Raw genomic sequence first — 14,238 nt, 5'->3', positions numbered from 1 at the left:
TACTGTATATTCCTCTGCTTCACCAAGCCTCCGATGCTTGGAGGTTTTCTGTAATAATAAACTCTAACGTTCACAGTCAACAGAACTGGTATAAGGGTGGAGACAGGGTTAGTCCGTAGGTGGGACAGGTGGACACAACGGGTTAGCGGGTTAGCGGTGCCAGGCGGCCGCGGCTCCGCCACCCAGCGAGGGCTAATCCCCCGCATGGCTCCAAAAAAATAAAAATAAAATCTCTGTATAATGCTTAGGCCAAGGCTAACACCGAGTACTTCCTCAAAGCAATACACACACTTGATTAAAAGACGCACACTTGCACAAACACACACAGAAACCCCACACACTTCAACTCACAGCAGTGCCATCTGTCAGCTTGGAGTGAGGTCTATAAACCCAGCCAGTTTTTCAGAAGGAAACAGACTTTCATCAATCTCTCTCTCTCTCTCTTAACTTTACCACACTATCAAAGTCAAATCAGAAATTTATTTTATTATAAAACAAAAACACATGTCCACTGCATTTATGGTGATGATGCCAAACACACAACAGCCTCATGAGGTAATCTTTTGTAATGGTTTTCCAACCGTTCCCAGAGGTGTTGAGTACTTGTTGGCTGCTTTTCCTTCACTAACTGATCCAACTTATCCAAAACCATCTCAGTTGGATCTGGATTGGGTGATTGTGGGGGCCGGGTCATCATCTGATGCTGCAATCCATCACTCACCATCTTGGACAAACATGGTCTTGACTAACCTAAGGGAAACCAGGTGGGATGGCGTGCTAACTGCAAACCGCTGTGGTAGCCATGCTGGTTCAGTGTGCCCTCAATTGTCACCAGTAAAGCACCATCACACCATGACACAACCACACATTCAGGAACCGTCAGTACGGCAAACAAAGACATAGTCCCAATATTTGCACTCATCAGACGAAAGGATAGTTTTCCACTGATCTAATGTTCATTACTGCGTTTCTTGGCCCAAGCAAGTTTCTTCTGCTTGTTGTTTTTCTGAAGTAAGGGTTTCTTTGCCTCAATTCGACCATGAAGCCCTGACTCACGCAGTCTCTGCTGAACAGTGGGGGATGAAATGTGTGTGTGGCTTGAACTTTAAGAAGAATTTATGTTGGCTCTTATCTTATGGAGCTGTAAATCCGCAGTTTCTGAGACTGGTCATTCTAATAAACCCATCATCTGCAGCAGAGGTAGCTCTTGGGGATACATTTAAAGGTTCTTAAGATTTTTTGGCCTGACTGACCTTCATTTCTTAAACTAATGATGAAGACAAATGACGGTCTGAAGCAGTAAGACACTAAGAAGGTAGTTAGAAATTTACTCTCGACAAGACACTCCTAGAAAGTGAAAACCGCTCCAGGTGACTACCTCGGGACTCTGATGAGAGAACAACCATATTTTTGGTTGTTCAACACCTTTTTTGTTTACTGTATTTCATATGTATTTTTTATTTTTTTTGCATCATTTGGAGCATTTAGTATTAACGTTCTAAAATGTTGAAAATAATAAAAATAAAGGAAAAACACTGGAGGAGAAGGCATGTCCAAACCTTTTACTGAAACTGTATAGTCATGTTCAATAATAGTTAGTACCTAATTTTTAAATTTTTTAATGGATTACTTAAAAGTTATTGCTGCTAAAGGAGGATCTACAAGCTATTGACTCATGCGGTACTTAAGATTAGGCGCACATGATTCTGCCCAAGTTTTTTTTTTTTGTTTAATTTTTTTAAATAAATAACGGCACAGTGAGGAAAAATTTTTATATGTTGTTATTCGTTCATTCGAAGTTGTATTTGCTTAATACTATGGTCTATTACGATCAGATAATTTTTATTATGTTTTATTAACTCCACCAACAGGTGACTTGATCACCTAAATGATCAACTACTGTATGCACCATTAAAGGATGGTGGAGCATGGTCACTCAAGACTTACACGTGCCTGAGTGAGCAGCTGTCCTGTCTAATCCCACAGAAAAGCACAATTATAAATTATTATATTTCACCAAAAAAAAAAAAAAATTAAAAACGGCAATACTGAATACAACAGAAAGTCAGCAGAACATCGAGTGCAACACAGCCTGTCACTTAAAGGGCCAGCAGGCAAAGGGCCCAAGGATGTTAAGAAACATCGCACACACACTAAGATTTCATTCCGTCATCTTTATCTTTTGTTTACAGCACACAATGTGGATGCCAGTTCATGTGTAAGAATAATTCCTCAAGTGCCCAGAACCACAATTTGAGTCCTGGAATACGCCTGTACCATGAGGGAAGAGAAACTCTACTGATGTGATAACTTGGTCATTACGTTCAGGTTGGTTCAGGTCATCAGTTGACTAACACTGCCTCCAGAGGCTTGTCCAGTGAACACTATGCATGATGGGTGCATCGTTTCATGTGTAAAATTACTTCATATACAAGAATTTAACATTTAACTTCAAATGAAACAAAAAGTATGCATCACTGTTATCCACCCTGATTCTTTTTAGAGAAATTATTCAAATAAAATTTCTTGTTACAAGAACATAATTCACTTATACAACACTGGATGCCAATGTGTGAACAGGTTAGAATATGCAGGATTATATAAAGAAATAGCAATGTTTTACCATCTCAAATGCCTCCAAAGTCTTCAGCAGTTGTGAGAGCGCAGGCATGCACGGCTTCTAACGCCTAACGCTTCGAGACTAATTAGCGCACATGGTGTTTTGAGACTGTGTAATGAGTGGGTTTGAGACTTATTGGCTCTCAAAGTTTGACGAAAAAAAAAATCCTTTTGATAAAATGCGTTTCTGTTGCACTTTTTTGGAAGCTGGCACACTCACATTTCGAATTTAATCGATCACGGCTGATCAAGCTGTAAAAAAGCAAGACGAGCAAAGATTTAAAATAAATTTTGACTTGAAAAACAAGCAAGTCTTGGTTTATGAGCACCGAGTATTATGTATCACGCATGCGCATCTTGTTTTGACGCCGAGCGTCACGTGATCGTAACTGAGGCAAGGGTTTTTCTCTCTTGCGCTGCGGGATTGTGGATAATCGTCTCCCCTGCCGGGTCTTAGTGCATGTCTCTGACTAGTATAATTAACATCTGTGCACACTGATGTGTACACAGTGTACTGTTTACTATAACACTGTGACCACGTGTGTGCGTAAAACATCTGTATGCGTGTGTGTACAGCGCACATGTACTGTTTCTTATAACACATGTGCACGCGTGTTAAGCGAAAAGAAGTCTCATTAAAAGGTTAAAGATCCCTTTTCTTTCTTTCCCTGGGTCAGCATGCCGTTGTGTGCGCGCGCATAATTTGACACCGCGCCCCTTCACACACACACTATGTATGCGCTCACGCGAGTGTCATTAGCAATGTTTCTTGCTTATTTTTGCGATTCCTGCGTCTTTCGTTTATGTGTGTGTGTAAAACTCAAATAAGAGAGGAGAAAGGGTTACTGTGCAAGATTAGAAGAGGGAGTGGGGAGGTGCTGATGCTTCCTCTCCTCTTACTTTAGCTTCACACACACACACACACACACACACACAAAAGTAAAAATAAACCCAGACAGATAAGCGTTTCTGTTTGTGAACACAGGCGCTATGCCTGTGCCCACAAACAAACGCTTATCTGTCTGGGTTTATTTTTGACTTTTTTTAAAGGTAAAGTGCAGGTTACTTTGTTTTATTTTTACTTTATATTTTGTGTTAATTATTTTTATGTATTTATTTTTTGGGCTGTGGAATGAATAAAGTCTATTATAAATATAATAAATAATTTAAACATCTATTTTGAAATCGATATGATGACAAATGAATCACAATTCATAAATGAATCGATTCCCCCCTCCATCTCTAATAGTTATGGTTTTTACTGTTGATTTTTTTTTTACCCTGCAACTTCATGTCTCCATGCATGATTTTTTCCGATGACATTTCTTCCACAAAGTTGACGGTTCAGCACCATCTGAACTGTCAATTTCATCTCTTTAGTTGGCATTTTGACTTAATTACATTACTTTTTACTTTAGATTTTTTTTCTATTATATTTTTCCAGTCCTGACATTTCAATGTATTATGAGTTTTTTTACACATCTAGTTATTTCAAAATAGAATATCAGTATTTTGACTTGCTTTTTATTTTAATGATATTTGCAATTTTCAAGTTATGTCATTACTTTGACTGAATATCTCAATATTTCCACTTCTGGGCAATTAAGGTCATTTCAAAACTCAGGTCATTTTTGAAATTACATTTAATAGCTGTCTATTTCAGGACAGGGGCAATATTATCTTAAGATATTTCAAGATATTTTAATCTATTTCTCATTATTTCAACTTAAGAACTTTATTTTAATATATAGTTATTTTAAGGCATTATCTCTGTACATTAACGTATCTTGTTTTTTAGTAACCTAACTATTCAAGCAGCTTTAATTTCATTCAGTTCAAATGTTTAAAACAGCCACTCCAAAACCATAACCTTAGCTGAATGCAATTAAATAAAATCACTCATTATTATACATGGGGCATTGGTGGGCCAGTGGTAAGTTTCTTGGCCCGGGTTTGATTCCCACCCAACGCCCAAACCACAGACAATGAATCCAGTGCCGATCTCAAACCCACAGAAAATGGGGGCGCTTAAGCTAACATTCAATAGATTAGTGTTAAATATTCAAAATCCCAAAATCAAAGTCACAACAATACAGTAACCTAAAACAACACTTTATCTAGAATTTAAGTCAAGGTAATGTATTCTTGAAATAGTGAAATGTTAAAATAATTATTCATATTCAAAATAACTAGATACTAAGTCAAATGAATGACTTCAACTTCTGTGTTTTTACCATAACTACAAGTGCATACTAAGCAACATTTGTAAAACATCCATTAAACAGTGAAGCAGAAAACAAACTACTCGCAGCAAACTGTTTTTTTAAAGAGCTGCCCATCGTCTCACTGCTCAGCCTGAAGAATGCTTACGGTTTTAGGGTGCTTGTTACTTACGTTGAACAAATTGGTTTTGTTTCTCTCACAGAAAAGTCCTTGTGCAGGCATGTGCTTCAGCTGTTGCCATGGGCCACTGCTTCCTAGCAACACATCCCTTGCCCACTGCAGATTCTGTAGAGACACACAATGTATTCTCTTAGTTAGGGCATGCGTGTTGATTGCATTTCTTTGTCATACTTAACACACACACACAAATTTATATTTGTTTACATATATATACACAGTATATGGTATCTCTTATTATGCGATGCACTGTAATGCACAGAACCAACCAGCAACAAGCAGTGCTGCTAACCCCGCCCCTAAATCCCATTAGCTGATTAGCTGAACAAAATATGTGAAGATATAGCACAGTTACAGATTTCTGATGCTAAAATATTCTGGTGCAATAGATAAAGGTTTCGAATACACACCCACACACAGCACCACAAACCACACGAAGACAAAAACAGTTAAACCGGATAAACACCCCTTTTTCCTTTCCAATTACAAAAATAAATAAATAAATCACATTAGCCATGGTAGGATGAAGGGTTGAATTAATTGCTCCTAATAATCTGACTGGAACATTAAAAAACATAATTGCTGCTATGAGGAAAAAAAAAAGATAGAGTTAAATGATCAACATATCTGTTATTTTAATGACTAGAGTATATATATATATATATATATATATACACCTACACTAAAAGGTATTCATATAGCATAACTCTTAGCAAGAATTGACCAGCTTTTGACTTTATAGCACCAGCTTCAGCAAAAAAAAAGTAAAGAAAAAAGAAAGTTAAACAGGAAGTGAGGAGAAAAACCACAGCTGCAAGCTCTGTTAGCTTACACAACATTTTATGCACACAGATATTAACCAAGCTAAGGCCTTCCCATAATCATTGTTTAGGACGGCTTTAGAGCTCCGACAGAGCTGTGTGTATGTATTCACAGCAGTGAATACATAGCTTTTTCTGCAATGATCTATCTGCGTGTCTTGTGCACCCAGCAGCCATGGATACTTTAATAATCACTGAGATGGATTTCTCTTTTAAAAAGGGACAATAAAGCTGCAGCTTTATCGAAAGCAAACAGATATTCACACAATGCTTAAAAAAAAAAAAAAAGAAAATAAATTTGGGTGGGTTAGGCAACACATCGCTATAACCTGCAACCACATAAAAGCCCCTCAAATTAAAGCAAAGCCACCAAACCTGCTGGTCAAAAAGGGGAAGACGAGAGGAACATGTTCCACATTTAGACAAACCGCAGATGAAAAATAAGAGTGAGGGGAAGCCCCTGGTTTGTCCCGTGCTTCGGGTGACCACATAGAATGATCGCAAAGCGTGGGGTTTCCCTATCTACAGCGACTTCCTCGCATGCTGAACAGCAGAGCATGGGTTACATCCTGTGCTCACATTGGCAAGGAGTGCAAAAGGACATGGGTGTCAATGCAGACTCACGCTGTTTAGCTTATGTCGCCACTTATGCCAACTGGCACGGACACCAAAAACAGCAGACACGCGCACACTCCTTACACCAAATCAGCATGTTATGCTCATCAGGACCATATAATAATATTTAGTATAATAAATCAGTGTCAGTATCATCTGGCGTTCAGTGATGTTACCCGACAATGCAGATGATGCAGATTAGTGAAGGTGGGCGGACAAATAACAGATTAGACAATTCTCTAGAAATGTGGAAGCTGGCTAGTCTTTTGGGTGTTTATTTAACTAAATATATCTATCTAAAGCTGTGAGCTGAGAACTTCTTGTATGACAAATCAAAACATTCGACTCCAACTAGTATATCTTTACTTTCCCTTGACATTTTTTAACTCGGAGATGATGTATGAGATGTGCTAGTTAAGGAGTTATGGGCTAAAAAACAGCTTTATCTTTGTAACATAAATATATGATAGGTGATACACTGCCTGGGAAAAAAAAAGTCACACAATCTAAGTTTGTTTAGGTTTGATTACAGCACACAGTGTGGTGGCCAGTTCATGTGTGAAAACAATTCCTCATGCTCCCAGATCACAATCTGGAATATACCTGTACCATCAGGGAAGAAATAAATCTCCACAGATGTGATAACCTGGTCATTCAGTACAATCAGGTCGTCAGCTGACTTCATTTTATTTCCACATAATATTGCTGAGCCTAGAACTGAGCAGCAACTGAAATAACACTAGATCATAACACTATCTCCTGAGGCCTTTACAATAGACACTATACATGATGGGTGCATCGCTTCATGTGCTTCCCTTTTATCCTGACATGCACCCATTGCACTAGAATCGGGTCAATCTGGACTCATCAGACCACATGACCTTTTTCCATTACTTCAAAGTCCAATCTTCATGCTCTCTAGGAAATTCTTTTTATGATTAGTCTCAACAACAAGTTTTTATGGTCACACAGCTGATTAATTTTTAACCCTGTGAGTTCTCATCACATTGAGTGTGTATAGGAATTGAGTGAGTCCAGATTGACCTTTTACTTTCTCTATTAAACAAACATCTATGGTTTTTCACCAAGTGTTCATGGAGTGATCTCCATTCATAACTATTTTCGGACCACATTTCTTTTGTAAAGTCGACAGCAGGTTCAGCAGCAGGTTTTGGTAATGTGTTGAAGCATTCTTAACTCAGTTCCAGTAATTAAAATCTTCCCTACTCGCTTTCCTTACCTGATGCAGCCCAATAATTTGACCTTTTTCACTGATTTTTACTGAATCAAAAATAGTGTCTGAGAACGATATATACGACACCTATATATCGGTAGCTCGGTATATATCAACACGGTAGCTTGTTGCATTTTTGAACACAGAAAAAAAAAAACAATTCACAGATGGAGAACTATGGTTACTATGCTATAGTGCTTCACAGAGAGTGAAAACGATCATTTTGGTTCATTTAGTATTTGGTTTACCAAAATGACTGCAAAATGTAGGCTAGATTAATCATGATAATTATATAGTAAATAATCGTTTATTGTCTTTGTTTTTCGTGCAACTATTCATAACAGAAGGTGGCATTTCTTCAGTACTATAGATCGGTCCTTTGGCTCAGTCAGAAGCTGAAACCAAACCACTCAGGAAACAAATTGCCTAATCCCAGCGTGTTCGTGCAAAACCGCATCTAGGTGAAAAACACAGCTGGGTGTGGCTTGAAAACATGAGAAAGCATCCTAGAAGAAACCCTCTGTAGCCGACACTATTCGAGGTAGTACCGCTACTATCTGGGGTTAGAGTGACATTTCTGTGTGAGACATCCATTATTAGCACGATCAGTGGCGGGCTTTAATACAGCCTGCTCGGAGAGCTGTGCTTGATGTGGAGGCACTTAGGAAAATGAAATGAGAGTTTAATTGTGAATTGTTAAACAGCTGCACACCTCTGCACAGACTGAAATGAAAATCTCACGTGACAACATACTGTACATCACGTAGTTGGTAAATGAGTTCTTAGTGAACAACCAGAAGAATGGAAGTGTGTGTGCTTTGACTACAGTGTCTTATTTGAGATGAAACACGAGTATGGGATATTTAAATAATAAATAAATAAAACCTCTATAAGTGTATGCATACACTTTGATGTGTATTACTTTAGTCTCCGTCCTTTTCTTGTGCTGTTTTCCAAGGACTTGTCTCTCCTAGCTTTTTATCAAATATTTATTTGACACAGTAATTCACAAATAAATTATAAAAAAAAAATCATACAATGTGATTCCAGGGTATTTCTTTATAGATTTTGTCTCTCACAGTGGAAATGCACCTATGCCAATTTATTTTATTAAAACTCAGTGATTGTGGTGTGTGTTTGTGTTTTACCTTGTGAGTCTTGCTGCAGGCGTACAGGTGGGCGAGTCTATACAGGCTCTTGTAATGCTGGGGGAAGCGGTTGAGGCACAGGAACAGAGCTCTGACACACATGTCGACCAGCACCTTTCTCTGCTCTACCCGGCCTGTCGGCAAACACCTGGGCACTTCCAGCAGCTCGGGTGGGGCGGGCGGCTCGGGCCGGCGGGGGGCAGGGCGCACCAGGGAGGTCGGTGCGTGGGTGGGCGTGTCCGGAGCCGGAGGTTTGGGGACAGACGTATCGGGAGATGTGATGAACAGAGTGGTGTCTGAGGACTCCTGGGAGATCGCGGTGGAGCCGACGTCCATGTGCTTCTCCTCTGGAAAATGTGAACGGACCAGAAGAGAGTGCATTAATGAGGAGCTTTATTACGATTATTCGTGATCGACTGCATAGTGAATGCTAAACAGGTAAAAAAAAAAAGGTGAACGAGCTGCACTTTAAACACACAGGAGGATTACGTATTAAAACTCAACCAGCGTGGCTCTGTGCGGAAAAACAGTGCTGGACCGATTTAAAAAACAACCACTTGTACGAAAGTCTTGGACAGAGGAGGTGTGTAGTTTTCTGATGTCATGTAGAAAACATGTAAATTGTACTGCTGTCATAAAAAAATTTACAACTAAAAGCACATATTATTAGGTCACAGAAACAACCGGAAAACAACCATAAAAAACACTTAAAAAATAATAAACTTGTCATGTTTGGTTCAAATAAAATAAAATTCAGTTTATTCTACTGCCAGCCTGTTCTGAGGGCTACCACTGCAAGTATATTTCAGTTACCTTAATGTGTAAATAATTGTATAAACACTAAAAGAGTCAACACCATAAGACATAAACTAAAAATGTTTCACAATGTGTCCCTGAATGAAGAGAGGCTCAAAACCAAAAGTCCCAGTCAGTATCTGGTGTGGCCACCAGCTGCTTAAAGTACTGCAGTGCATCTCCTCCTCATGGACTGCCTATTGCGGACAGTCTGAGCACTGATGGAGGGATTGTGTGTTCCTGGTGTGACTCGGGCAGTTGTTGTGGCCATCCTGTACCTGTCACGCAGGTGTGATATTCGGGTGTACCGATCATGTGCAGGTGTTGTTACACGTGGTCTTTCACTGCGAGGATGATCAGCTGTCCTTCCTGTCTCCCTGTAGTGCTGTCTTAGGCGTCTCACAGTGCGGACATGGCTATTTATCGCCCTAGCCACATCAGCAGTCCTCATGCCTCCCTGCAGCATGCCTAATGCACGTTCACGCAGATGAGCAGGGACCCTGGGCATCTTTCTTTGGGTGTTTTTCACGTCGGTAGACAAGTCTTTTTAGTGTCCTGCGTTTTTAGAACTGTGACCTTAAATGCCTACTTTCTGTAAGCTGTTAAGGTCTTAACGACCATTCTACGGGTGCATGTTAATTAATTTATTATGGTTAATTGAACATGCATGGAAAACATTGTTTAAACCCTTTACAATGAAGATCTGTAAAGTTATTTGGATTTTTACAACATTATTGTTGAAATACACAGTCCTGAAAAAGGGATGTTTCTTTTTTTGCTGAGTATATGTATTTTAGCGCACACACAGAGTCAGTCAAAAAATGTATACACTCTTCAGGAAAAGAAAAAATACTAAGATGTATGGATTTACAGATTTACAGTGTGTATATATATATATATATATATATATATATATATATACACACACACACACACACGCTGTATATATAAAATGTAACACCATAAAAGCACAAAGCACTACCTGTTACTTCCACGGAGACCGCTTTGTCTTTCATAAGCGTGTTTGGGTCTTCAGTAAATGCCTGACATTTCACAGAATCCATCTTGTGAGTGCTGTCCTGTGAGCTGGTGGGGTCCAGGAACACGTCCTGCAGGGAGCTGGAGTCCGATAGCGCTGCCACGCTGTCCTGACTTTGCTCTGATGATGGAAAACACAGAAACGCACACAAACACACAAATGGACTGTAAGGTCTACTTTACAGTTCAATCAAAGAGAAATCAAAGATGCTGCCACTGCAGAACTCACAATTTAACACCGAAATCCCAAGTTTTACTCATAGATTTCATTCACAGATAAAAGTCTGAACAAAATTTAAAAACTTAGGCCTAGGCTTAATCTGAGTCTCAGAAAGCCAAGCTGCAATCATCAGTGATAAGAACCTAATAAAACGTTTGCACATGATTTTTTGAAATACAAGGATTGGTGTTAGGAGCCAACATTTTTTTTATTACACAAAAAAAGCAAAAGCACGGTGTATTATTCACAAAGCACAACAGAAGGCTTGTTGGTCTCTTGGTCTCTCAAATTAAGTGTGCCACTGTATTACCGCTTAAAAACTCGGTTTTATCTTTCTCAGAGAAAAATTGTTACAGTAAGCTCTTTGGCATGCTGAGAAACTGAGAAAGTCAGCAACTGGATCTGGAGGGTGGGTGTGTTGGCAGCAGGGGTACCGAATTGGCTCACTCAGCGTTGGGCAGGACAACAACGACGACAAATAATAATAAAAAAACAAAACAAAACAGAGCTTCAGCAAAAAATATGGAGCTGAAGTGCTTGCATTAACAGTAGCAGCTATGGTAGGTTTTGTAGAATTAATTAAGAAATTACACAGTGACGGGGTTTTAGGCATTTTTTTTTTTCTTGAGTGATTGGTGAAACAGTACAGTCAATATCCCAGTCTCATTTCACAGTGTGAAACACACACACACACACACACACACACACACACACACACACACACACACACACACACACACACACAGAGCAACTGCAGTCATACAGCGAAGCAGAACACAGCTGCTGAATGCCAAAATATTGTTTAGTAGTTTATTGATCAGGACAGACAGACGAGCAGTGGCAGAGAACTCACTTCTCATTCCATCCAAATGTAATTAATTTTTTTTTTAGGTAAAGGTGATGACATGATAGCTACTGAATGCAAAGCCAACAAATAGTGCACTACAAAAGGCCTGCCGGGTTTAAAGATCTTAAATTGAGTCCAAAAATTATTTAATGAAAATATAAGTTGAGGTTTTGAGTTTAAACTTCTTTCACCACCGTGCTGGTCTATTTTCACTTAAATTAGATCAATAACTTGCTGCCCCGAGCCTCTGACATAACAAATTAGCACCAGAATCAACATACACTATTGGTATAAGGACTTACGAACGAGTTTCGTTCCGGGAGCATGTTTGTAAGTCGGATTTGTTCTTAAGTCCTTTAAAGTGACACTTGTACACCATTGATACAAATATACAATGTAAATCATATCAATCCACTTGATTTAATCTGTCCCTTTTCCCCACACTGCCACCATGCGGCCAAAAACCATAATTGCACCTAAGGAAATGTATCCCACAGATAATGTCTGTGTGCCTTTAAATCGTGAGGGAAATCCCAGATGCTGTTTTGTCAGTTTTCCACTCTGGTTTTAAGCTGTTTTCCATTGTATTGGACTGTGAACTCTATTTTCTTGAGGACTTCCCTAAATTAGGATTATTGACTAATGGGACAGGTTTACAGGACAGCCATTTTCCATCATCGTGCTCCCGGACTGATTCATCGAAACCGGTGATGCCGACTCATTTCTCCTGCACTCATACAATAATCCAGACTTTTTATACATTCACTTACACACTGAAAATATTGTATATAATTTTAAATATTTGTATCTGGTGCACTGCAGTGTCTATCTTTTGTACAATACATGTGAGCTACTTACGTGATTGAAGTAGAAGAAGTAAAACCGCAGTCCGTTTGTATCTGCGGAATTTCGTAACTCAGTTTTTCAGTTTGATTGACCGTGACTGGCCAATGAGTAACCTCAGATATAAACGTTTCTGTACTGAGCATCCACTCAACCTGCCCACTCACTGTTGAGTTGATTTTTTTAAAGAAATTTGGAGGTATCTGAGAAGGTAAAACATCGTTTCTTTATAATTCAAAACTACAGTATTTAAACATTTTCATCCCGTGTAGTAAAAGTAAATGATTTGTTAAGTTTGTTTGGAAATAATAATTATGTCGTATAACATTTTGAGATATGTGCTGCTCAGTAAAAAAGTAGCTTTCTGTTTCATTTAATTTAAAGTTAAATGTTAATGTAAAACTCTATTTGAAGTTAGTTTGTATTGTTTAAATGCCATGTTTGGTTTTTAAGTGAGAAAACTAATATTATAAAGAATAGGCTAAATGTAATTACTTAGTAAACATTTTACAGGTTTAGAATTTTAACAAAATTGAGTAAATTCTAACCCGGATATTTATACAATCATAAAATTGTAATTTTAATCGATTCTGCACCTATGTATTGTGAGATCACCGTCCCCAATTCCCATTCCTATAAAACTTTTACAATATGTACTGTATATATTTATCAAGTGCACTATTTATTGGCAAGCTTTTCAAGCTGAACCAGGCAGTGATTAGGTGTTGCGTGACTAGCTGTGATAGAAGTAAAACTCTAGACAGTGGTTCTCTGCCACAGCCCTAAAGAAAGCCAAGTTTGGTTAGGGCTTTTGGACTGGAGGGAGGTGTCTGTAGTTTATACCATACGCAGGTCCTGCTCGAAAAGAAGGTGCACACCCAGACCCGCAGTAATCGTGGTCGTGAGAGAGGTTTGCTGCGGAGGAGACCATTGCTTTAGAAAACAGGGAGAAAAAAAAAAAAAAAAACAGGATCTCATCTCGGAGCATTTAGAGTTTTGGCTTTACCTGAGGGTAGGTGTGCGATCTGGCGTGTTTTATTCCTGTACAGGGCTGAAGAAAAAGTTTTTTTTAGATTTTCAGCTACAACACCAGAAGTACTTAAGCCAATTTACTTATGAAGAATTAATATAGAGGTGAGCCCAGTACAGTTACACCAGCAATTGGCGACCATTTCTGAACCCAAACATTTACATGTATATATGGTTGTTGTTTTTTTTAAACCTCCTTCCCAGTGCAAGTGAGCCACAGAAGAAAAACAAACAAACAAAAATAACAAACAAACACAGTTGTTATTTAGCACACACAGCCGAGCAGAGTGCATTGTGGGATGTTAGAGAAGTTTTTCGTTTATAATCTGGAGTACAAATTTATCATCCCATCATGCATTGATTAAGAAGCAGCAGGTGTAAAGCAGACCAGAGGCAGGCAGAGAGGGAGCAGGCAGGTAGGCAGCAGGGAGGAAGGGAGCCCGAGTAGGCTGCAGGAAAGTATGGGAGCATGGTGACATGGCTGCAGGGGCTATACTTTTACAAAGCAAATTCCTAAAATCATTCAACTGTCAACCCCCCCCAGAGTCCAATCACTTTCTCACTAGAATCTAGTCACACTACTAGACTTTGCTTGAAAAAAAAAAAAAGAGGCCAGGCCACTCTCAGGT

At 39.0% G+C, this 14,238-nt stretch overlaps 1 protein-coding gene across 7 annotated transcripts in view; it reads right to left on the bottom strand.

Moving 5' to 3' along the window:
- The window catches only part of cabin1 (calcineurin binding protein 1), a 70,251-nt gene that overhangs the window by 34,094 nt on the left and 21,919 nt on the right, over positions 1 to 14,238 (bottom strand). For 5 of the 7 annotated variants that reach the window (XM_053503262.1, XM_053503261.1, XM_053503263.1 and 2 more), the window contains exons 28-32: positions 13,587 to 13,631; positions 13,424 to 13,495; positions 10,615 to 10,791; positions 8,838 to 9,184; positions 5,014 to 5,127 (exon numbers count right to left, since the gene is read on the bottom strand). In XM_053503262.1, coding sequence (XP_053359237.1) covers positions 5,014 to 5,127; positions 8,838 to 9,184; positions 10,615 to 10,791; positions 13,424 to 13,495; positions 13,587 to 13,631 — 755 coding nt within the window. The remainder of the gene's footprint in view (positions 1 to 5,013; positions 5,128 to 8,837; positions 9,185 to 10,614; positions 10,792 to 13,423; positions 13,496 to 13,586; positions 13,632 to 14,238) is intronic. The other 2 variants (XM_053503266.1, XM_053503267.1) reach the window with 1 other exon arrangement.

The sequence above is a fragment of the Clarias gariepinus genome, chromosome 9 (genome assembly GCF_024256425.1).
Source record: "Clarias gariepinus isolate MV-2021 ecotype Netherlands chromosome 9, CGAR_prim_01v2, whole genome shotgun sequence".
Lineage (NCBI taxonomy): Eukaryota > Metazoa > Chordata > Actinopteri > Siluriformes > Clariidae > Clarias > Clarias gariepinus.
The sequence above is the reverse complement of the archived record's forward strand: the minus strand, read 5'-3'. Positions and strand labels throughout refer to the sequence as shown.